Source organism: Excalfactoria chinensis, chromosome 13 (genome assembly GCF_039878825.1).
Source record: "Excalfactoria chinensis isolate bCotChi1 chromosome 13, bCotChi1.hap2, whole genome shotgun sequence".
NCBI classification, from domain to species: Eukaryota; Metazoa; Chordata; class Aves; order Galliformes; family Phasianidae; genus Excalfactoria; species Excalfactoria chinensis.
Genome location: NC_092837.1, coordinates 12,721,979 through 12,745,948, shown reverse-complemented (window position 1 = coordinate 12,745,948; position 23,970 = coordinate 12,721,979). Strand labels below are relative to the sequence as shown.

The window sequence follows — 23,970 nt, the reverse complement described above, 5'->3', positions numbered from 1 at the left end:
GGTGCACCCAATACCCAACAGACACAGAGGACCCCGTATCCCAGGTTGCAGCCATGCAAACCTCATGGCCAGCAATGGGCTTTGTCCCCATGGTGTGGGACAGCAGTCAGGGAAGAAGGACACTGAGTCTGGGGAAGCAAAGTGCTGGGCCCTGGTTGGGGGTAGATATTGCTGCAGGAGGGGGGGGATCAGGAGAGATGGGCAGATAGTAGGGGGAACTGATGGGGATCAAGGACAGGAAGTGGGGGTACTGAGGGGCACGGGGAGTAGCGGCGGATGGCTGCTGGGGGGGATTGATGGGCACCAGGAGCGTGGCCGGGTAATGGGAGGGAAGGAGAGGTGGGCGCTGCTGGGGAGAACGACTGCATGCAGGGGGGCAATTGCCGGGGCCGATTGCTGGGTACCGGGAGCAATTACCGGGTACCGGGGGGAATCGCCGGGAGCGGGGGGCTGCCGCCGGGGGCACGGGGCGGGCCGGAGGCGGGCACGGAGCCGGCTCCGCCCGGGAGGCCGTGCGGCGGAGGGGGAGCCAGCACCGGGCCCCCCCGTACCGCTAGGGCTCCCGCCTCCCTTCCGGCGGCGGCTCCTTCTTCCCTACGCCGGGGGCGGACGGGGCGGACCGGAGCCGCACCGCACCGCGCCGCGCCGAACCAGGTGGGTGCGGGGCCGGGAGCGGGGCCGGGGCCAGGGGCGGGTCCGCCGTGCCGCAGAGCTCGGGGAGGGGGGGCCAGGGCCCGGCGGGCGGTTCGGGCACGGGGACCGGCCCGCCGAGCCTCCCGGGGCCGCCGGCTTATGTAACGGGGCGGCGGCCGCGGGGCTGCGGCATGCGGGAAGCAGGATGCGGGAAGCAGGATGCGGGGTGCGAGGTGTGGGATGAGGAGTGCGGGATGCAGATGCAGGATGCGGGCTGAGCGCTGCTCCCTCGGTGTGCTCCCCCTCCCACGCCGCCCCGCAAGCCTGGGTAGGGGCCGCGGATGCGGTGCGTGTGGCAGGGGAAGGGCTGTCACCGCCGGGGTGTCACCCCCTAGGGCTGTACTGCGGAGCTGGGGCTGTGGAGCAGGGCCGTGGGCAAGGAGAGGAGGCCACCTGCTCCCTCCGCTGCTTGTTCTCGAGGATGCTCCTGGCAGCCTCCTGCCGGGGGGAGCTTCTGGTACCCTGCCGGGCTCTTCCCGTGACTCCCCATCACCATCTTCCCCTCCCATCCTGCCCCCCTCGGCCCCTCTTGGGCCATCGCCGTTGCATGTTCCCGGGGTGCCATCCTGCCGCACTGACTCTCCGGGTGTCCCAGCACCCCGAACTCCATCCCCCCTCCTTGCAGTGTCCCCAGCAGCCGCAGTGGCCACCAACCGTGACCCAGGCCTGGCAACATGCAGTGGCAGTGCCACCCACATGGTGGGAGCGTGACCGGGCAGCTGCTGCCCCAGGCACCGGCATGGTGATTCAGAGCAGCAAAGCAGGGCTGGCGCCTTCACTCGGAACAGGGCTGATGGCTCAGGGCTTCTCTGCAAAGCTGGGGAAGATGTGAGAGCTCAGCCGAGATAAACTGGCACAGAAAAATGTCCCTTGGCTGTGGGCTGTTTGTTTCTTCGATTGACTTGCATGAGAACATTAGTATTGAAATGACCCCAACCAGACAAAGAGATTAACACCTTGGAGTGCTGGAGGATGGCTGCGGTTCACACTTTGGCTCGTTCCTGGGTTTCATCACTGCCTACTGGCATGCAGAGCCTGCCAGGCCTGGTGCCACTCATCAGGAGCCCTTTGGGAACCTGAACTGAGTTTCCCATCATGATTTTAGCACATGAGCTGAGACCCAGCAGAGGTTGGGTACCGCCGTTTGTCTGCGGAGAACCCTCTGCTGAGCACCTGCATGCCCCACTCGGATCAACAGCAGGTGACACGGTGCCATCCCCACCGAGGGACCCCAGCTGTCCCCAAGGCTGTCCTGTCCAGGCACAGGACTGCACAGCCAGCCGCAGGAGCTCTGTGTGTTCCTGGCCAGACCTTCCCATTTGTTCTTCTGCCAGCATCAACCATGAGTTTAAATGCTCCTGCTCCTTCCCTGGTGTTTACTCGCCGGGTGTATTTATAGAGAGCAATCAGGTTGCTCAGCCAGAGTAAACAGCCGTGCTCTCACATGAGCACTCCGCTCGCCCATCCCAGGAGCTTTCCCTTCCACCTGCCTTGGCCCTGCAGAAGCCCCAACCACACACCTCTGCCACATGGCCCAGGTTGTCCTCCCCAGGAGTCACTGTCACCTCGCCGTGCTGCAGGTGCCCTCTCCTGCCACCAGCCCCATCTCTCCCAAATGTTGCCCCCACCTCCTGTAAAAATAACCATCCAATGCTCTGAATCACCCATCAGCACAGCCCAGCAGCAATGGTACCCACCCCTGACCTGGCCCATACACAGGAGATTCTGGGGGCTGAAGGTTTGGTTCAGATGCAGCCCTCTGCATCCCTGTGAGTAGGGAGGGCACAGCTTTCCCAACTCTGCTGTGAAGCCAAAGGGCAGAGTCTCTGTGCTTTCCCATCTCAATAAACAGTGCCTGAGCATGAGGCTTCTGCCAGCCCCAAGCAGGTCACAGAGTTTTTTCCCTTGGCCCCATCCCATGCAGCCCTCTTCTCATCCACAAACTGCTCTCTGGCATCCCAGGGGCTGGACAAGGCCAGCTATGACCATGGGGTGCTGTGAATGGGAGGTGGTCTCATCTCCATCACCACCCTGTATATTGCAGCCATGCCCTGGGCTGCAGCCCCTCCAGCTCCAAGTGCACCACAGCCCCAGGCCTGGGCTGTTCTGGCATGGTTGCATTGTCCTTCCCTTTACGTCACTTTTGCCTTGGCTGTGGTTGGCATCTGACTGTCTGGACAGGCAGACTCATGGACAGCCAGAGCTGCTGTCTATCTCCATCTGTCCAGGTGAGATACAGCTCCGTGGTCCTGGCCAGCTCTGCTCATTACAAAGACAGACAAAAATAAAATCAATCAATCAATAAATAACAGCCACATTGATCTGGCCCCAAAATCAATGCTTTGTGATGATCCGGCCAGCATGGCCCCCAGCAAATTCCCCCCCAGGGCTGAATCTCTCCACATCCCCATGCAGGCAGCGCCCAGCTCTGACCGCACTCTGGGGCTTCAGCAAAGAACAGCATCTGATGTGCACCGCAGAACACAGCCGGCGCAGCAGGGACTGATCCTGTCCCAGCACAGCTCCTCTCCCTGGCACTGAGCTGCCCAAAAACCCGGCTGGTCCCAGTCTTGGAGCTCTGCATTTCCATCCCACCCGGCTCCGATTCTTCCCACATCCCGCAGGAGGCAGCGCTTGTCCCCAGCAAAGGTCACCTTCACGCTGCTGCCGAGCCCTTCGTAGGCTGAGCACTCAGCGCTGTGCTTCCCGGGGATGCAGCTGCCTTTCAGGGGTCTCCATGGGGGTCCCACCAGGGTGTGAGGGGCTGACTGCCCACCTGCTGCTACGTGCCCAGGCTCAGCACTGAATCCCCCAACCCAGCACCACTTCCCCAAACCCGGTTTCATGTCCCCAAACCCAGCACACTCTCCCCGAGTCTTTCTCCTCCTCTTCTCCCCTGGGCCATTATTTACCTACAATTTGCTTAGTCCGTCCATCCCATCCCCTCCCCGGGGGTGCAGGGAAGGAGGTGACTCTGCATTAGGACACGTTTGTGACATCCCCAGCAACCCTCTCACTCCATCCCACACCCCATGTCACACTCGTGTCACTCATCAGGGTGGCACCATAGGGACAGATCACTCAGAGATGATGCCCAGGTGTCTGCACAGCCCCATCCTCAGGAGCATCCCTTGAGCCTCCCCAACATGATGGGGACACTCCAAGGACATTCAGCAAAGGGACGAGGAGAACCCCAGGCAGAAGCTTTCCAAAGTTGGGCTGAAGTTGGGCTCCCAGAGGAGGATCTCTCAGACTGCAGCCTTTGTTCGAGGCTTTGTTTACCCGCTCGTTTTAACCCACCATTATGTCCTCTGAAGAAGAAAATCACTGTTTGAAAGCTGAGGAATGCAGAGTTAATGCGAGTTTTTAAGGCCCTCCAAGAGTTGAGAGCCCTCTCAATAATTAATGAAGGTATCCGAACTGTCTGCCTGCAGCTCGGCCAGCAGCAGCCATGTCCTCTGTCCAAGAGGGGCACAGACCCCCACGCTGCCTCCTCCTGATGGCTGCCACTTCCCTCCTCACCCTGGGGTGGCTCTGTTAGTGCATCACTCCCATCCTCAGAGCTCGGTATCTGGGGCACTGCTATAAGTCCTTTTGCCCTCTGCCCCAGCACCCCGTGCGTTAGGGGATGGTCCCCCATCACTGACCCTTTTGCCATTGGTGTCTCTGCAGGCCCACCCTCCTGCAATGCCCACCCGTCCCCGGCAGCTCCTCGCAGCGCTGCATTAGGTGCTGAAGGCCACAGACACTGCGTACACCAAGGTAGGCTCTGGCTCTGATGGGGCTCAGATGGGGTGGATGTGAGGCACGGAGCTGGCGGTGATGCAGGGATGGGGGGGGGGGGGAGGGGGTTGGTTTGCTTTTCCTTTTCTCAATTTCTTTTTTTTTTCTGCCTCTGAAAGCCCCCAGATGGGCAAGGTATGAGCCAATCCCTGCTGGCAGCAGCCAAGAATGGTTTTCTGGCCACAGCCCCAGCAGCTCTTGGAGCGGCGCCGTGCCCATCCGGCGTCACACCGCAACGGAAACCCCATGCGCAGGCGGGCTGGGGGCGGCTTCAGTGGGGGGGAGATGGCAGCATCCCTCCTGGCCCCCCCTCAGCACAGGGTCCCCCACTCCACATGCTTCCAGCATGGTCTCATCCTGCCCCCACCGTGCTGCAGCCACCCAGATGTCCCCTCTGCCACCACTGAGACCCCCAGCATGCGGCCATCTGCTGTCATGGGAGGTCAAGGTGTCCCTGGTTCCATGGGGCACTTCAGCCCCCAGAGCTCTCCTGTGGTGACGTGGCCATCCCAGGAGGGAAGGAGCTCACCCTCCTTGGCACATGCCCTGCTCCCACCCCAGCTCTCAGCCTGAGAGAGAAGCTTGGGGGACACTGAGAATCTGCTCCCTACGCAGCCCTGGCCACCTCCACTGTCAGCGCTGGCTCTGGATGGCTCCTGCCAGGGCCACAGGGACGATAGGTCAGGATGTGCATGGGATGGCTGCAACCCCAAAGGCAATTGCTGGGACAGGGAGCAATGGGGTGAGGATATGGGCTGCGTGGGGGTTTTTGTCCTCTGCCCACACGGTGCCGGGTGCAATGCACCCAGCTCCATGCCAGCCCCTGCAGAGCTGTGCGGTGTGCGTGCCTGCCATAAATATTGATGGGGCGGACGCGGTGCAAGTGTGCCTTTATACACAGCGCTCGGGATGTGAATGCTGTACGAACTGGGGGAAGCGGTGCGGGTGCAGCACGGAGGCTGAATGCACAGGGGCTGTATAGGGGAGGTGGGATTCAGCACGGGGTGGGAAGGGGCCGAGTGAACAGCCCCGGCGGTCAGAAAGCAGCAAAGCAAAACCTGCTGCCAGACTGCAGTGAGCGGCAGCCGCTCCCCCAGCCCGCTAACATGCAGCCCGTACAGGATGAGCAGCGAGGGGCTGCAGTGCCGCTGCTTAACGATGCACAGCACAGAGGCAGCGGCCGCACAATGCTCCGAGCTGCTGCTGCAGTGCACGACCAGGAGGGTGCTGATGTCCCTGACACAGGCAGGGCCGTAGGTGGCAGAGCGTGGAGCTGTGGTGGCTGTCAGCCCTGGAAAGAACAGCAAGCAGAGCCCAAGCGCAGGGGACGTCCATCCGTCACATCACTCTTGCACAGGCCGCCTTTTAGGGCAGCTCAGGAGGGCAGAGCAGCTGTACCCCTGGGACACTGTGCTGGGAGCAGCTGGAGGCTGCGGCTTTGGTCCCCTCCTCACCCACAGCTCCTTCGGCCGCCGCTGCCCCAGCCCACAGCCAGCACCAGCGCTCAGACAGCTCCTGCTCGCGGCCCCCGGGGGATGCGCGCGTCCCTCATTGCGTGCGATGCCGCGATCGGCTCCGCCAACCATCTGCTGCAGCATCACCCCCCCACCCACTCGCAGCTCACGCTGCACCCCGTGGCATGGAACCGGTGGCACCTGGAGCACCCAGCAGCAGGCAGGGCCGGGCTGGGGGTGTCCCGTGCTCCTCTGGGCAACCTGCATTAGCAAAGCCGAGGGGCTGCGATAGCAATGCAGCCAGCTCTGCAATATTGATGCTGATGGGTCCGAGGCTGGAATGCAGGGAATGGGAGCACGGCATGGTGGTGACCCTGTGACCCTCTCCATGTGTCACCACCGGGTTGGCAGGGCTGTTCCTGCCCGCTACGTGCCCCAAAGCACACTCAGATGCTGCACTAACAAAGGTCAGCTCCAACCCAATGCTGCAGCATGCATGGACCGGTCCCCATCCCCAGCCCTGTCTCTGCCAGGTGCCAGCCCCGAGGGGTCAGGACCACTCTGCAGAGCTGCAGCTGCCGCTGCTTTGTGCCTCCTCTCCCCCGTTCCCCTCCACTGTTTTTGTTTTGTTTAAGAGGCCGGGTTACGAATTTTAAACAGGCTCCTGAAAAAACCCAATTACCTCCAGAAGACAACCTGATAAAAGCCGCCAAGCCGGCACGCTGCGCATCGCCTCATGCTGCAGCCGAGGGAAAACCGACGTAACAAAGCCTTTGCAAATGGAGTTAAACCACTTTTAATCCCTCGGTGCGACCTGGAGGGCCAAGCAGTATTTTCTGCAGAGATGGGGGTGGGGGGGAGCATAAATAACCCAACGGCACCAGAGCTGCAACTGGGAATGATCCCTGGGCGCACTGGGAGCTGCTGGGGGAGGACGCGTTCAATGAGCCGAAGCATCTCCAAAGATTGAAAGACTGAAGGACCCATCCCAGGAACAAAAGGAGGCGTTTGTCAGGCGCTGAGAGACGGGCTCGTTAATTCCTCCTGGCTGTCACACTTATCTGTAATGAATTTGTGCTCCGCTGTATTATTTTTAATACAATAGCAGCGGTGCCGCCCGCCCACCGCCCGGCTGCCGGGAGAGCTGACGTCAGCATGCAGAGTGGGGTGCTGCAGGACGGACAGACAGATGGATGGATGGATGGACGGACAGAGCAAGGCCTGTCCCAGCACTCACGGCAGGGTTAGGTGCTGAGGCAGAGGGCATTTTTTCAGTGGTGGAGGAAAACAAAGCAGTTGGTCAGTGTGGGAAGAGGTGGAGGGCGCATTGAGCAGGTGGGATGTGTGCTGGTAGTGCTTTCCCTGTGCTAAAGCTGTGCTGTGCGTGACAGCAGTAAGACAGGAATGGGGGTTCCCCCAGCTCTGTGTGCCCCACAGAGGGGCTGTGGTTGTGAGCGCTCAGAGGGGCTGTGGTTGTGAGCGCTCCTGCAGGGCTGCAGGGCCTCACCTCCACAGCCAGGCTCAGAGTCCCATCTGCAAAGAGCTCGTTCCCTCCCTGATAGCCCAGGGCTGGGTGGATGGGGCATCGGCTCTGTGGGTGCGACATGCACGTGGCCCTGGCACCTGCAGACCCTGAGCTCTGTCCCAGCCTTGGGGATACAGGAGCCACAAGGTCACCGTGTGTCCCCAGCATCTCCTGGGGACCAGGATCACAAATACGGGGCTGGGAACTCCGTGTGGCTGCAGGGAGCGCTGGGGCTGCAACGATGTATCCGGGACTCTGAGCAGTCCCGCGGTGCCCCACGTCTCTGCGATCAGTCGCGGTGGGGTCATTAAGGCCTGGCAGGTTTGCAGAGGCTCAGGCGCGCGGTGCTGAAGGGGTAACCCCTTTTGGGTGCGGGGTGCAGGGATGGCTGGGGGCTGTTCGCGGCCGAGACGTGCCTGGCTTTGCCCGTGGATTGCGGAGGTGAAGCATTAACACACGTCGGGGGACGGCTCCCCCCATCCCCTCGCTGGAGGAGCGGGGGGTCCCGGCGGGGGCAGCGTTTCCTCGGGGGCGTCCCGCTATGGGGACGGGGGGTCCCGCGGTCCCTTCTTTTCCCACCTTCCGGGGCCGGGAACGGAGCGGAGCTGGGGGTGTCGCCCCGGGCGGGCCCACGCGTGCGGCGAGGGGCGGGCGGGAGGCGGGCCGCGGCGAGGCGGGGCGGGGCGGGGCGGGCGGAGCGGCGGCGGCCGAGAGCGGCGGCGGAGCCGGTGAGTGCCGGTGCTGAAGGGACAGCGCCGCCGCTGCGGCACCGGGCGGGGCGAGCCGCATCCACCGCGGGAGGAGCGGGAGGGGGGGGGGGGGTCCCGCGGTCCCCGGCGGTGCCGCGTCCCCTGCGGCCGCGGTGCGTCCTCCCCCCGTCCCGTGTCCTCCGTGTCCCCGCGCTCCCGCACCCGCGCTGTTCCCCGCATGTCGCGTTCCTCCCTTCTCCGCGTCCTCCGTGTCCGCGCTCCCCCCAACACCCCGCGCCCTGCACTCCGTGCTGCCCGTGTCCCACTCCCCCCCGTTCTCCGTATACCCCTCCTTGTCTCCGCGTCCTCGGTGTCCCCTACGCATCCTCCCCATGGCGGAGGGAGGAACAAACTTCCCCGGTCCCCCCCCCCCCCACCCCGGGCTGTAGGGACTCTCCCCATCGCCGGGAGTCCCGGGGAGCTGGGGGAGATCCGTGTGGCTGCGGCACCCACCGGGCATACACACACTGCAAAGTGCACACGCAGCATCAGCACGGCCCTCGCCCACGCACAGGGCACGCAGGGCGCGCACACACACACACAGAGCACTCCTACATGCACACGCAGTGCACACGCAGCCTGCAATCCCACCCGCGCGCGCACGCAGCGTGCCAGCAGCCTGCAACACCCCCACACGCGCAGCACAGGCTGCAAAGCAGCGCGCACACACACCCCCGTGCTATACACACACCCAGCATGCAGCCCACCGGTGTGCAAACACACGCACCCAGAATGCAAACACAACCTGCAGACCTGTACACACAGGAGCCCATGCACACGCAGCCTGTGAACCCACAAACTCACATGCACAAACCTTGCAAGCAGCCTGCAAACTCCCCGCAGTGTGGCCACACACAGCTCCAACCCCACAGATCTGTACACATGCATGCAGCCCCACACATCAACACAGCTCCGTGAATGCACCTCCTGAGCACACACAGCTGCACAGCTGCGCAAACATGCATGGAGAGCACACGCACGCACACACACACACACACACACGTCTGCAACCCCAAAAAGCAATCCGAACCCACCGGCAGCCTCTTCTCCACCCACCTGCAGATCCCAAGCACTGCGACACACACACAGGGTCGTATTGTGATGCCTAGGCTGGGTCAGTCCCCACCATGCAGGGGGATGTGCTGGTGACACTGGGTGCCACTCCAGTGGTACTCAGTGCTCCTGTGCCCGTGTCACCCTGCTACAGGCAGCACCAGGCTGCTAAATCCACCTGAAGCCAGGTCCCTGTGTGCCAGGGCAGTGCTTGGCGTCCCTGACCGCTTCCTTCTCTCTGTACCCAGGTGGCCCTGGTCAGAGAGCCTGGACAGCAGTGGATGAGCACTGGGCACTGGCATAGCCACACGCACACACCGGCACCATGGACTTCGTTATGAAGCAAGCGCTGGGCGGTGAGTGGGGAACATCTCCCCTGGGAGCGACACTGTGGGGTGACAACACACCCAGCATGGAGTCGGGGAGGGCAACCGCGGGGGAACAAACAGCTGCCAGAGCCCTCCAGGGCTCCGTTGGTGGTGCCGGCAGCGCCTGGTGGGGGAATCCCGGCTCTCCCGGTGGTGTGGGATTCCCCAGCAGGTCCCCTGGGTGCCAGTGCTGGAGCTGCCAGCGTCTCCCCCGGCTGACGCTGAAGTAGGGCAGAGCTGGCAGCCCACAGCACTCCCCATCCCTGCAGCACCCAGAGCCCGAGCACAGGGGACGAGGGGACCCCAGGCTGTACTTGCAGGCTGGCTCCCTGCCCAGCTTGACTTTGTGGAAGCTGCGGCCCCCTGGGCACTGGCTGAGAGTATCATGCTATGCAGGGGCCACCAAGGACATGGGGAAGATGCTGGGGGGCGAGGAGGAGAAGGACCCCGATGCGCAGAAGAAGGAGGAGGAGAGGCAGGAAGCGCTGCGCCAGCAGGAGGAGGAGCGGAAAGCCAAGCACGCCCGCATGGAGGCCGAGCGGGAGAAAGTCCGGCAGCAGATCCGTGACAAGGTGGGCAAGCAGCTCCCTGTGCTGCTGGGGAGATGAGAGGAAGAGGTGACGGGTGTTGGGTACAACGTGGGCACTGCATGCTGCCCACCCCACTCAGGGCCTGTGTCCCCACAGTATGGGCTGAAGAAAAAGGAGGAGAAGGAGGCGGAGGAGAAGGCAGCGCTGGAGCAGCCATGTGAGGGCAGCCTGACGCGCCCCAAGAAAGCCATCCCGGCGGGCTGCGGGGATGAGGAGGAAGAGGAGGAGGAGAGCATCCTGGACACCGTGCTCAAGTACCTGCCCGGCCCGCTGCAGGATATGTTCAAGAAGTAACAGCACCACCAACCCTGCCATGGGGTTCTGGGGCACGGGCGCCCTCCTCCCTCCCCCCCTCCATCAGTTCCCTTGGCCCCAAGGGGGTCCCTGCACCCCCTCTCCATCTCCTGCCCCTCCCTTGTCCCCCATCCAGACCAAATCATCCCATCCCGTCCAGGCAGGGCCCCCCGACCACGCCGTGCCAAAGGGGAGCGTCCCTGGCCGGACAGGGCGAACCGGGACCAAATGCACTGATGTAACCTGGCAGCGGGCTGGGGGCACCCCAGGCCCCACCAGACCCCGGGGCAGCTCCCCGTGCCCTCAGCCCTGCCCTTCTGCCCACACCCCCCCCCCCCACACACACACACCTGCCAGGGGGCCCGGGCAGGCCTCCTTGTGCCTGCCCTTGTCCCCAGCACTGCCATCCCCAACCCCATCCTGCCCTGGGCCAAGCCCAAAGCACAAAGCCAGGCGCCCTGCCCGCAGCTCCCCCATCCCTGATCCCCGGGCACGGGGGTCCCCCGGGGCTGCCCGGTGCGCCGCAGCATCGGGGGGTTGGAGGGGACCCCCTTCCCGCATCTCTGGCCCCATAGTTAAAGCCATATCAGTTAGACTGCAATACTTCAGCACCGGGAGGAGCAGGCGCCGCGCTCCGCTGACCGTGTATAAAGGCGCGTGCGGGGCAGGGACCTTCCCTGCCTCGTCCCCCTGCCCCGTCCCCGTTGTCCCCACCGCTCGCTCGTCCGTGTCTCGGCCCCGCTGGCCCCTGTTCTCGCATTAGTGTCTGTGTGCCAGGGTGCGCCCCGTTGCTCCATGCGTCCTCGTGTTCGCTGCTCACGCCTCAAACCCCAAAGCCCCGCAGTCCCCGGGGCTGCCCGCAGCACTGAGCTGAGAGCGCCGTGCCCGCGGGTTGCAATAAGCCCAGTACGGGGCTGGGGGCCGCAGAGCCTGTCCCGGGCTGCCCCCCCGGCGCTGGGCACGCAGCTCTCCCAGGCAAATCTTGCCCGGGTACGTCCCAGGAGCTGCTGCTTGCGCCCCAACAGGGGCACGCCATCGCCCCGGCCCGTCCCTTGCCGTACTGTGCTCCTGTCCTCCCTGCCCCCATGCTTCCTCCGCCACGGCCCCCAGCCACTCAGCCCAGCCCTTCCCGGGAGGCAGAGGGCAGCTCGGGGCTTCGCAGTCATGCTGTGACCATCCTGCTCGAACTAGTCTTTGACAAACTAATAAAATAAAGGGATTTGTACATTGCTCCAGCCTCTTCTCAGCCCTTACTTCCCCGTCACCTTCCCCATCCATCCATCTCCCACCAGAGCTGAGACCCAGCCACTCAGCACATTACTGGAGGGCACTGGATTCATGCTCAGCCTGCATGGCACCCAGAAGCCAGGCCACGGGTAAAGGGAAAGGCCTTCCATAGTCCTCCAGTGCAGCCCTCAGCCCAGCTGCCTCCACTTTCCCAGTGCCCTCTACGGAGCTGGGGACAAGACAAAAGGGTTCTGCAACCCATCCTGCAGACCCATGACTACGGTAGAGGGGCTGTTTCCCCATGACTCTGGGACTTCCCCCCACAATAACTGTCACCCACAGGGTACAAAGGCTCTTTTTCTACGCACAACCTTCTGGAGCTGAGGCTGGAGGCAACTCAATCCTAGGTTCCCCTAGAGCAGGAGCAGAAGCCAAGGGTACACACCAAGCAGGGGGTGCCTCACACCCCTCAGCCAAGCAGGGCCCCTGGCACTGCAATCCTGATGCAGCACAGCTTGGGAGGGCTCTGCCTGCAGCCAGCCTCAGCTTCGACTGATTTGCCATCATTTAACAGCAAAAAGCTCAGCTGTTACCCAGGCGGCATCAGCAGTGCAGTCACCTGGAAAAGCCTCTGTCAGAAGGAAATATTAGGCTAGGAAATGATAGAGATCGTGCAGGCAAGGTCTCCATCACAGGCAGGCTGCGCCAGCACCTCCTCTCCAGTGACTGCCTGCAACGTGACCCAGCACACGGCAGGGAAGGGACCCACTCTGTTCCCCTGGGGGAGAGGGGATGGGGGGCACAGGGACAGCTCAGCCTTAGGCCGGCAGCCGTGGGTCAAGCAGGTGTCTTCTGCTGCCACCATGACGCCGCGCCATTCGTGTGGGTGCTGCCAGCTGGAGAAGGGAGGGCAGGGCTGGGTTACGGGATGGGGACATTGTGCGAAGCTGTCCCCATCCTCTGTGCAGCATCCCTTCCGAATCCTGTCCCCAGTGTGGGGGCACAGCGCCCTCTGGTGGGGTGACACGAGATGGGGACGAGCCCTCAACACAGACCCCTGCCACACCGTGGGGGTAATGGGAGCGGTCACTTAACACCACGCTCATCTCCTCCTGCGTCCACAGCAGCCGCAGGCACCTTCGTTATGGAAGAGGATTTATCAAAATTATAAAAACAACCACAAATACAAAAAAATGCCACAGCCGGGGGAACGACCTCCAGCTCACACCCCACACCCTCCCACGCTGCCCCTCCGATGCTCCGCACAGGGAAGGGGACAAGCAATGCTCCACGGCTGCCCTCACCACCGGGCTGTGGGGGAGGACAGAAGGGACGATCACATAACTCAATTGCTGCTGGGGCTTCCACGCTGCTGCCCTGGAGCAGCGCTCCCACCTCAGGAGGTCCCTTCAGCAGTCACATCCCATGATTTTCTTTGGCTGCTTGCCTTTGGAACACATCTTCCATGCCCAAGCAGCCCTGAGATGGTGCAGGGGTCCTGCTGGCACCCCCCATCCTCACCAGCACACAAGCTGCTTTTTACAAATGCTTCTGAGAGCAGCACACGTGGAGCTGAGACAAAGGTGACGGCACTGACAAGCAGGTAAGGAGAGGACCGACATCCTTACCCCATCCTATGCTAACTAAGCACTCTTCCATCCCCGAGCGTGGGGAAGTGTTGCGGCCCCTGGTGCCCTGCCCTGCTGCAGTTTCATTAGGAGTCATTGGGGAGCCCGAAGAGCTTGACAGTGCCTGCTTCTCGGCTGCTGTCGTATTTGCCATCTTTGTCGTCACAGGCGAAGGCCAGCAGAGGCCTCTTCGGGTGCCAGGCCACTGTGAAGGTAGGGGACTCACACTGCACCTCCCAGAGCTTCTCTCCTGCACAGAAAAGGGCCCACATCAGCCTGAAGTGCCTCCTGCTCTCCACTGCAGGCTGACCTGCAGCACACAACAGAGCCAAACACCTGCCTCTTCCCTCCCACGCAGGGCAGAGGAGGAACAAACGCTGCTTCAGCGCCTTTTAATCGCCTGGTGACAAGGCACGGACATGACACGCATATCGACAGCGCTCTGATGAGGCAGAGGCTCCCCCTCTCGGTGCTCTACTGCACACAGCCAAGCTCTTGGTAAGTAAATCGTTTCTTCCCGTGCCCTCCCAGCTACACCAGCACACCTCCATCGGCTTCCCTTGTTTCTGTATCCCAAAAGCAAACCATTACCTGTCTCCACCTCTGCAATGTCAATGAAGTGATCCTCTGACGCCGATGCCAGCATCTTCCCATCATGGCTAAAGCTCAGTGTTCGCACAGGCCAGTCAAGCCTGCAGCATTAGAGCAAAGCTGACGGTGAGCGATCCCCCAGTCACCAAAGAGGGGAACAAATAGCTCCGGGACAGCACTACCTACCTGGAGAAGCACCTCACACACACCAGTTCATCCACATCCCAGAGGCTGACCAGAGCATCAGCGCTGCCCGTGGCAAAGTACTTCCCCATGGGATCGAACTTGATGCAGATGCAGTTTGAAGGATGGGCATTGATGGACTGAATGGGTTTCAGTTCTGGGTAGCTGCAGAGAAGAAGGGAGAGGGCAGGAAGCAGTGAGAGAAGCATAGGGCTGCTGTGCAAGCAGGGCAGGTGTGAGACAAGCCGGTGTGAAACAAAACAGTGCAGGGTGACAAAGTTGGAAACTTCAAGTGTTGAGAGAACAAGGAAAAGCACCACAGTCACACACAGATAGTCCGTCCCAGAACTGGGGCAACTTCCTTGCAGGCAAGTTTGCTCCCATTACAGTGACTGGGAATCACTGGGATGTGGGACTCTGGTTCCACAAGAGCAGCAGAGTGGTTTGCAAACTGCCTCTGCATGCAGTGATACACCAGGGCAGGCAGCCTTGGTACCCTGCCCACCAGCTGCCACAGGAACCCACCTGAGGATGTTGATGCAGCCATTCCCATTAGTGAGGAAGAACATGTTGTTATCGTTGTTCCAGGAGATCTCATTCACCTCAAACTTGAACTGTTCCTCTGCTTTGGAACGATGCGTCTTGGCGTCAATGAAGGTGACAACATCATCTTTGTTCCCCACCGCAATGGTCTGCCCATCGGGGCTCCAGCAGATGTTGATGTTCTCCCCTAGAGAGACAGAAAAGCAGCAGGTTCCATTTCCAGCCAGCACTTTGCAAGAGCCACAGCGTGTCAAGGAGGCAGGAGGCTTTCGTTTCTGATTTGAGGCCACAGTCTGCTCCACTAACTCTGAATCACTCCCAGATGGGAAGAACTGCCAGGTCTGCAATTTAACACTGAAACTCTGCACTGAAAATTAAACTGAGAGCCGTAGCTTCGAGCCAATATGACTGTGTTGCCATCCTTTCCCTTTAGACACAGTAACCACCAAGCAAGGTCAAATCAAAAGACCCTCTTAACCCAGCAATCCCCAATATCCAGAAAGTCCAACAGCCAACAGTACACGCATGTGAACCAAGCAGTGCTGCAGATGTGCCACCTTACAACTCCATTCTCAACAGCTGGAAGACAGACATTTCTTAGGCCAGAGATGATAGCTGGGCTAATCAACCCACTAATGAGAATGGTTGCTTTATGAATCCATGTAAACTCGGACTTCTGCCACATCTCTCTCTGCACACACACGTTCCCCAGCCACCAGCCTTCCTGCCCACGGATTCCAGACAAGCTCCTGTGACCCTTTAACAGCCAGCAGCACAGCTCAGCAGCGCCTCCAGTCCTGACACCAGCATAAAGCAGCCCTCGTGTTTGCTGCTGCTCCTTACACCAGATAAAGCTGGCTGAGTGCGATACAAAACCAAAAGCAGTACATGAAGACCCCTCGATCACCAGTGCCAATGGAAGGGCTGTGCCACCGACCCCCAGAGAGGCAGGGACCCACCTTTGGTGTTGACGGTGGCAATGCACTTGGTGGTGCGGACGTCCCAGATGCGGATGGTTTTGTCCCCGGACGCAGTGACAAAGAGGTCGGGGTTGCTGGGGTGCCAGCAGAGCTGATCCACGCTGTCACCATGGCCTCGGTAGTTGTTCTCTTTTACCTGGAAAAGGAGAAGAGCCACAGTCCCACCCCTGCAGGTGCCCAAAGCCACGCACAGGGCCCAGGGCAGCTCGAATGAGGAGGGGGGAGCCCACGGCAGGGCTGGGGGCTCTTAAGGGCCGTTCCAGCACAGCCATCCCATACGGAGCGGTGCAGGCTGGAAGCCCTGCCCAGCACCCCGCTCCCGTGCCCGTCTCTCCTCGCAGTTCCCCCGCCCGGTTCCAGCTCCCAGCCGCACCACGTTCTCTCCTCCCGGCCCGCTCCCGCCGCTCACCAGCCGGTCCTTCTCCAGCAGGAAGACGCTGGCGGTCTTATCGAAGGATCCGGACGCGAGGCGGCGGCCGCAGCAGCTCCAGGCCACGGAGTGCACCTTGGCGCCGTGAGCCGGGAACTCGCGGCTGCGCGTGTTGGCGCGGAACAGCTCCTGCATGGCCTGCACGTACGGCGACAGCGCCATGCCCGCCCCGCCGCGCCGGCACCGCCCGCCCCGCCCCGCCGCCCTGACGCAGCTTCCGCCGGCGCGGCACGACCCGGCCCGGCCCGCGGAAGCCCGGATCCTCCGGCCGGCAGGCGGCGGAACGCAGGGCGGGGGGTTGCCGGGCGTCCGTAGGCCGCTATTCCACGGCAGTTGGTGCCCGGTAACGAGGGGACGCGTCGGGCAGAGCGGACATTGGGGCCGGGCTGCACGGCCCCCCCCGAGAGAAGGCAGAAAAAATGGATTGAAATTGATTTTCTTGCAGATGGTTACGAAAGCCTCCATGGTGTCATAGCTGTGCTGCCATGCGATGGATGTGAAGGTAGTGCTGGACCCAGGGAAGGCTGCGGGGCGGGGGGGGGCTGTCAGGGGGCACAGAGCCCATGGCCGGGCTCCTCTAAGTGGTCACCGGGCTGCTCTCCATTGAGCAGGGAAGGACCGAGGCACCGCGATGCCGTTGTTGCTGACTGCACTGACCCTTTTGCCCCCACAGGAGATCATTGATCTCACCCAGGAGGACACAAACTCAGAGCCACTGCCATGGACCTACATCCCCATCATTGACCTGACCAAGGAGGACACCTGCAGTCCTCCCCCGGCTGCAGACTGTAATGCCCAGGACCAGGTGTCTGCTTCCCCCATCACACACACATCTCATCCCCAGCTTTGCTTCAGCACAAAGCAAGAAGTGGAGACAGACACAGAGCTGATCCCTGCAGCACCCTTACACGGCTATCCCACATGGCCCGGTACTGCCACAGACACAGCAGGAGAAACAGAGAACAAGAGCAGCTTCTCTCCTGCCTCCAGCCATCACAGCTTCTCCTGCAAGCAAGAACCAAGCCACAGCACCACAACCTATAACACTGACTTGAGTTCCCTGGCCAACACGCTGCCAGGCCAAGTGCTGTGCTCACCATCCGCCTCCGTCCTGGACAGCAATGGCAGCACACGCGGCATAGAGGAGACTCCCCCTCATTTCCAACTAAGGGAGCTCCCTCCAAGGCTGAGCCCTGCTCCAGCCAGCATCACTAAGAGCCCAGGAAAGGCCAAAAGGACTTTCCTGCAAGCAGGTGTCTCACAAGGAGCAATGAGACAAGGGACCTCAGCCAGGATTAATTCTGACAACATGGCCTGGCTAAACAAACTGCGCTATTTCAGAAGGAGTGGAGTCCAGCACCTCTTCTTTCATAGTGCAACATCTGAAACACCACAGGTAAATGGGTTCAGAGCAGCTACTGCCCAGCCAGGTCCACTCAGAGCAGTTCTTGTGGCAGAGGATGGAGCACGGGCTGCCCCTGCTCCACTTGCCCTTCCAGGGGAAGTTTTGCCAGGCCATTGGGATCTCTGGCCATTGCAATTCTCTTAATGGTGGGCCTCAAATCACTGCTAGATTCTTCTGTACCGTGGGGGGCTGGCTTTCACCCATTCCCTTACCTTGCACACAGCGGAAACCTGAGCTCATCCCCAGCAGTAAGATGAGCATGGTACGCACCACCATGGAGGAGAACTTCCTGGAGGGAACCTTGCATTTCCTGAGTGACTTCATCTCCTGCCAGCACCGCCCTCCTAAAGAAATCATCTCCCATCTGATCAGACACATCCTGTTGAACTCCCACCAGGAGGAGATCCTGCAGAACACCTACACGCTGCTGATGAAGATCCAAATGTACGTGTTCCCTTTGCCACCGTGCCCTGGGGCTGGCTAGGTGCCTAGGATAAGGGTTACCCTTTGTAGTCCTCACCAGAAAACAGACAGTAAGGGTCCCTGTAATGCATGATGGTCCTCTGGCCTGCAGTAGGGGTTGGAGCAGCTCTCTGCTGCCTTTGCTGTGCTGCAATCAGGTAGAATGTTACATGAGGCCACAAGTGGGTCAGTGCTCTTGGTAGAATACAGCCCATCAGGTGATGCCCCTGACAGTCAGGGGCAGAGAAAAGGAGAGGGTAGAGCTGAAAAGGGGATGGCAGTAAGTAGCAACAGGAGGGCTTGGAGGAGGGGCGGGCGGGGGGGGGTGAGATGCTTGATGTCAAGGCAGACAGTGTGGCAGTTCAGCACAAATTAGATGGTGCTGTCCTTGCAGGCTTCATCCAGCCAACACCACCACAGTAGAATGGGACTGGACGTTGCTGAAATACACCATGGAGACCCAGGTACTCAGCACTGCATGTGTCATATTAGGCAGGGATCACCCAGTACGTGGTACTTGCCCCTGGCCTTGCTCTGTTGCACAACAGCTCAGTCCAATGCGCAGTTCTATTGCAGCTGCTGAAGGCAGCAAGTGTTTTATCCATTGTACTCCTTAATGTGCTGCACAACTGCAGGCAGGTTGACGAATCTGAAGAAACCACAGCAGCAGACAAAATCATTCTGAACTGGAGCAATACGCAAGAAGCTCAAGTCAAACAGCCCCAGCCAAGGCCCTGGGGCATTGCTGAAGCCATGCAGCCCATCCTAGAGAACAGATGTGCTATTCCTCAGTCACATACATCACCCCATTCCCAAAACACCACATTTCCTGCTGCTCTTCACCCTGCAGCTCCATCACACTCACCATCTCTGTGTGCCCCCAGGAGAAGCTCCCTGGACGACTCCTCTTCCTGCAGTATGTGGTGCAGACCTTGGAGGATGACTTCCAGCAAAACCTGAGACTGCACCTGCTGCAGAAGTCAATAACCAAGAAAGTGCTTTCCTGTGACATGTGCTTCAACAATGTCAAGTAAGGGATGCGTTCTCCTCTCCCATATTCTCATTAGCTGCAGAGAGGCAGGAGCTTATGGAATGTTTGCTCAGACTTCTCAAGAAACAAGCTTGGAAAAGTAAAGCATAGGGGCCAGCTATAAAGAAAAGGAGCATGTTTATGACCATCAAAAAAAAACCCCACAAATGATACAAGGGCATTATCAGCCACAAGCAGACTTTTCTTTTTAAAATAAAAAAAGGCTGTCCAATCAGGACATATCCTTCATCCTCATGGTCCTTCTACAAGCTCCAAGTGGAGTTAGAGGTCAGAACACGCAAAGCCAGGCCCATCTAACATTCCTGTTTCTGTCCCAGGGAGGTGGTTGAATGGTTGGTTGCAATAGTGACAGGAACCAGATTCTTCCAGCTGCAGGAGCAGACACAAGAAATGACACGCTTGTCAGCAGGAGCTGAACATCGCTCATCTGCAGCACAGCCAGCCAGCACTGACCAAGCACAGCTGACTCCACCAACATTCGTTGCCCAGAAGTAAGTCCCACAAATCGTGGCTCCCTGCTGATGATGATATGGGGTCCAAGTCAGAGAAACAAGTCCATTCGCTGTCTCCATCTTATCAAGGAAGCCAGGTTGTACCTGTGGTCAACTTTCTTGGCATTTTCCTCTAAGGGCAGGTAGAGACCGGGGTGAAGAGCAAGAGACTTTCTTGCCTGGCAGGAAGCTGGTTCACTGAGTGCCTTCCTCTTAAATGAGGCCAGAGCTCTCAACCCACAGCCCAGGCTGCCCCATGCTGCTCCACCAACACTCAGTACAACCACTGAGAGCTCCCCTAATGTCCATGTAGAAATTGGCTCCGCTTCTAAGAGCATCAGATTTAAAGTATTCTAAGAGACACCAGAGGGCTTTGTAGGAAAGCAAACCAAATGTAACCTGCTGCATTCCTTGATGTCTCTCACTCCAAAGGAGAAGACTGAACTAGATGCCACCTCCAGTGTTTAACTCTGCAAACGAACAGGTATTGGGTTTTGATTTGTCTTTTCTTTTTACTCTTTTTCTAACCTAGGGCAATGCTCCTCCTCCAGCGGATGTTGTCCTTAGCAGTGGAAGTGGACAGATCTCCCAACTGCAGCTCCTGTAAGATCGCAGATCTAATATTCCCATTCTTACTGAATATTCCCGTAAGGAGCCAAAGGTGAGAAATGTGCAAAGCAACATTTCCTTTCTGGACAATAGTCTTACTCCCTGTTTCTGAATGCATTAAGTAGTATAGAGCATAGAAAGACAGACTCACTTTTGACCCAGCCAGCAGGAACACAGCTGTAGGACTGAGATCCCATCAGTATTACCAGCTGATCCCCAGGCCAGCATGATGCTGAGAACAACCAGTTCTCTCATCTCAGAACTGCAAAGTGGAACTAAAAGGCAGCAATCCACATCAGCACAGTCAAGTACTAACAAACATGGCCAGTTCCCAGGGGCCAATGAGAAATACTCAAAAATACACTTCCTACAGCATTACCTGGATGTGCTTTTGTTTGCATTGGTAAGAAGCATCGTATCTAAAGACAATGCAGAGGGCATGACTTGCTCTAGAACAGACATGAGACCAGTAGACCCCAAGCTGTTCCAAATTCATGTCTGCCAATCCCAGCAAGCAGTCTTTTCAGGTATGTTTAGCAAAACTCACTCTGAGCACACACCGGTATCATCAAGCCCAACTGACTCTAACCCAAGTTATCACTCATTCCAGGACAGTTCTACTAAGTCATTGGCAGCACTTGTTTGGCTGTGCTCCCTGAGAGTCAGCAGGAATGGATAATTTCTGCACGGGATGCTGGGCAGGGTCAAGTGAAACAGCTAAGCTTGTTTTATAAACTGCACCAACCTCAATTTGCAGCAGGTCAGATCTCAGGACTGTAAGCATGCCCATAGCTGAGCTGCATAACAAAGGTTTCTGTCATATTAGTGGGTTTGCTTTCACCGTACTGCAAGGCAGACACTGCCATCACCCCACCTTTGCACCAGCATCAGCAGGACACCAGGAACACACTGAAGTAGTTGTTCCTTGTCAGGCTGTGCTATCTCCACCAGAATAAATCTTTGTCTTGCAGGGAAGCCCTCTTAAACACCATGGAGAGCAACTTGCTGCGCTGCAAACTGCTAGAGATGATGTTCCAGCACAGTTGTGATGTGCCCACAAACTTGCCCTTGTCTCTGTCCAAGATCCTCTATTTTCTAGGCCACTCTTCAGTGCTGCTGCAATACCAGGTATCCAGCCATCCTTCTCCCCTGTGTGGTCTCTCCTGAGAAAACCTCTCCTAAAACCAAATACCATCTATTGTCATAGGGTGAAGTAGCTACATGGCAAAAATGGGATGAGCTGCTGCAATACTTGAGCTTGCTGCTGCTAAGTTACCAAAACGTAATAGCAGGTAAGTAGCCTGATCTGGCCTAAATAAACATGGTCCCATGCAGTGGCTGCAATAGAACAGCCCGAGGAATACTTCTTCATCTCATCACTCTTGAGTTCACAAGCCTTAAAAAGATAATACACTTCTATTCTTGCCGATAACTATTCTCTGCATTCAGAGCAAAGAAATGATAACACATCATGCAGAGCACACAACACATTTAGCTGCTGAGAAATAGCCTGCAACCTACAGCATCAACCCCAGCACTGCAAAGCCAGCAGCATACAACTGAGTTGCACACACCCTGGTTTAGAACAGTGTAGGGCAAGTCAAAATTAACAAGAAAATTCCTGAAAGTCTCTTGCCAATTTCTGCTGCTTTACCAGGGTTAAAAAGGCTCTCAGATAAATGCAGAGAAACCCATGATCACATGCCTAGAGCATTAAGCTCACTGAAGCCTTCCAGGCTCCACTGGTCCAGTCTGGTGCTAGCACTGGAAGAAGGATCTATATAGCCCTGCTCCCTCAAGGTTTCTCAGGCACCCTCTGGCTATCAAGGATAGCCATGAAAGACTGTGCTGTTCTTCACCACATCACAGTGCTGCCTAAGGGATTCAACAACCTGACTCTTAACAGGTCAGACATGCCATTGTGTTACCTCCCCCTCAACAGCATTTCCTCTTGCAGAGCACTTACGGAGCTCACTCACTGAGCGGGTGGACTTGATCATTAAGAAAGCTAAGCCCAAACTCCAAGATGATGATGACATCAGCCAGCTGGACATTCACCTGAAGATCAAGGACTTCCTCAGCCGAATGCAGCAGATCCTGGAGGAGCCCCTTCCTGTGCAGATCAAGGAGAAAGTGTGCATGCTCAAAAAAATGTTTCTTATTGTTGCTGCTACCTGATGATGCCAACCATTGTGGCAGAAAGCACAAAGCTATGAATGTAAAGATCTGCCTCATGCTGCAGACTCCCATGTCATCTGTCCTGTTGTGTGTTTAGACAAAGAAGTCTCTGGTCTGTAGCCTCAGTTTCCTTTCCAACTTGTCTCATCCTACAGTTTTACAAAGCACTTTGTGTATCTTAAAAAAAAATAAATTGTTTCTCTATTTATTGACTCTTCCATCTTTGTATCCTGCCCAAAAGACACAAAGCTCTGCTGCTGTTCCTCGGAATGGCATCAGACTAAAGCAGCCATTAAGTGACAGCAGTTCACACAGCAAGCACAATGCCAAGTATTGTTCAATACTTGGGAAAAGTTGATAGACTTCTCAAAAGCACCAGTGTGGAATTCAGAGAGAAGATTCACAGTGCCAAGATCCCTAAGACACACTGATCAGTCCTCAAGGGATGAGCCTTTCTGTTCCAAATCAAATACACTTATGTGACTTCAAACAAGGTACCTCAGCCACACCAAGAGATGGGACTGGACAAGCTGCACCCATTGGAAGGGCTGCACTTCTAGAATGCACTGAAGTGCCTGCAGTGCAGTCAAGTACATACTATCAAGAAGATGAGTACCCAATGCAAATCCAATGCCACCAGCTGGAGTATGAGTCACGGCTGAGGTCAGAGAGCAGTTGAGTACTTTCATAGAAGGTCCTGAGTTCATCAGTAACAGATGTTGATCTCCCTGCAAATGGGAGTAAGACTTCCATATCTGCCCATCACCCTTTGATCTGCCCCTGTGTTTGGCAAACCTTGGCAGCTCAGCCATTTTGCAGTGCATGCTCCAGAGAACAGGATTAAGAGCCTTAAGAGAACAGAGTCCAGGAGAACAGAGCTGCGGTGATGGCCAGGAATGCAGTAGTCCTGACAGGAGCATTGAATACACTGTAGATCTGGTGCTGGCTACGCAGCCAGGCATCTAGCAGAAACCTGGCCTCAGCCCAAAATTGCACACGTTAAAGCCAGCCACGATCCAGGGTTCCTCAGGAAGCCTCTCTCCAAACACCAGATCTGTTCTACATCATCTCCCTTTAATCCGGAGGCACGTCATGCAGGGAGAGATGAAGTTGTGTTTGAAGTAACAGGCCAGAAGAATTTCCAACAGTACAAACGCCAAGCATTTCTTGCTGCAGGAAGCTGTTTCTCCTGCTTGATGTACTCGATTTTGATGCATTTTCCAGTTCTTATATCCTACTAGAAAAGACTTCTGCACTAGGCTGATGGCAGAAGTTGCTTCCCAGAAGGACCAGTTAGGGATAGTTCTGATATGTTGGTGAGATACAAGGACAAAAATTCAAGCAAGATACATAAAGAAGAATATCACACAAAGAGAACACCCTTTAACCACAGCTTTTGCAACTAAACGAGATTAGTCTGCACCACAAAGACCTACAGCAACAGACAATACAAGAGTAACCAGGAGTTCAAAGAACTACTCAACTATTTTCAGCTCTGCAAACATTCAAAGGCAGACATTACATCAGTATTCAGCCCAGGCACCTCCAGTTCAGAAGAGATGTGTGCTGTAAGTGCCACAGCAGCACCCAAACCTAACGAAGGCAAAGCAAACAGACACAACCAAGAGCTGGGTAAGTACCAGCCTGGTTCCCACACCTGTGCCCACCTCCACAGCACCAGTA

General features: G+C 57.9%; 3 protein-coding genes across 5 annotated transcripts; 2 read left to right on the top strand and 1 right to left on the bottom strand.

Moving 5' to 3' along the window:
- Window positions 1-515: 515 nt before the first annotated feature.
- On the top strand, window positions 516-11,739 carry CPLX2 (complexin 2). Of its 2 annotated transcripts, XM_072348190.1 has the most exons (5): window positions 516-654; window positions 4,366-4,455; window positions 9,506-9,613; window positions 10,022-10,197; window positions 10,312-11,739. In XM_072348190.1, exons 3-5 carry the CDS (start codon window positions 9,583-9,585, stop codon window positions 10,507-10,509), a joined length of 405 nt encoding a protein of 134 aa, XP_072204291.1. In that variant the 5' UTR covers window positions 516-654; window positions 4,366-4,455; window positions 9,506-9,582; the 3' UTR covers window positions 10,510-11,739. The 2 variants fall into 2 exon arrangements, with proteins under 2 accessions (XP_072204291.1, XP_072204293.1); XM_072348192.1 differs by lacking the exons at window positions 516-654; window positions 4,366-4,455 and adding an exon at window positions 8,111-8,183.
- Window positions 11,740-12,839: 1,100 nt separating this feature from the next.
- Window positions 12,840-16,556, bottom strand: THOC3 (THO complex subunit 3). The gene is made up of 6 exons (XM_072347938.1): window positions 16,071-16,556; window positions 15,641-15,797; window positions 14,664-14,868; window positions 14,142-14,303; window positions 13,956-14,056; window positions 12,840-13,614 (listed from the first exon to the last, which is right to left on the bottom strand). Exons 1-6 carry the CDS (start codon window positions 16,554-16,556, stop codon window positions 13,451-13,453), a joined length of 1,275 nt encoding a protein of 424 aa, XP_072204039.1. The 3' UTR covers window positions 12,840-13,450.
- Window positions 16,324-22,494, top strand: SIMC1 (SUMO interacting motifs containing 1). 2 transcript variants are annotated; one of them, XM_072347936.1, is made up of 11 exons: window positions 16,324-16,434; window positions 16,537-16,593; window positions 16,765-17,487; window positions 17,720-17,940; window positions 18,353-18,422; window positions 18,843-18,988; window positions 19,327-19,500; window positions 20,033-20,161; window positions 21,081-21,237; window positions 21,317-21,401; window positions 22,067-22,494. In XM_072347936.1, exons 2-11 carry the CDS (start codon window positions 16,582-16,584, stop codon window positions 22,285-22,287), a joined length of 1,938 nt encoding a protein of 645 aa, XP_072204037.1. In that variant the 5' UTR covers window positions 16,324-16,434; window positions 16,537-16,581; the 3' UTR covers window positions 22,288-22,494. The 2 variants fall into 2 exon arrangements, with proteins under 2 accessions (XP_072204037.1, XP_072204036.1); XM_072347935.1 differs by lacking the exon at window positions 16,324-16,434 and having other exon boundaries at window positions 16,455-16,593.
- Window positions 22,495-23,970: the final 1,476 nt, after the last annotated feature.

Coding starts and splice junctions, on each gene's coding strand:
- THOC3 (XM_072347938.1), bottom strand. CDS start 16,556: ATGGAGGCTTTCGTAACCATCTGCAAGAAAATCAATTTCAATCCATTT. Junction 15,798..16,070: donor TGCTGGAGAAGGACCGGCTG/GTGAGCGGCGGG, acceptor CTCCTTTTCCAG/GTAAAAGAGAACAACTACCG. Junction 14,304..14,663: donor GGCTGCATCAACATCCTCAG/GTGGGTTCCTGT, acceptor TCTTCTCTGCAG/CTACCCAGAACTGAAACCCA.
- SIMC1 (XM_072347936.1), top strand. Junction 17,488..17,719: donor CAACATCTGAAACACCACAG/GTAAATGGGTTC, acceptor CCTTGCACACAG/CGGAAACCTGAGCTCATCCC. Junction 20,162..21,080: donor ATTCCCGTAAGGAGCCAAAG/GTGAGAAATGTG, acceptor TTTGTCTTGCAG/GGAAGCCCTCTTAAACACCA.
- CPLX2 (XM_072348190.1), top strand. CDS start 9,583: ATGGACTTCGTTATGAAGCAAGCGCTGGGCG. Junction 9,614..10,021: donor TATGAAGCAAGCGCTGGGCG/GTGAGTGGGGAA, acceptor CATGCTATGCAG/GGGCCACCAAGGACATGGGG. Junction 10,198..10,311: donor GGCAGCAGATCCGTGACAAG/GTGGGCAAGCAG, acceptor GTGTCCCCACAG/TATGGGCTGAAGAAAAAGGA.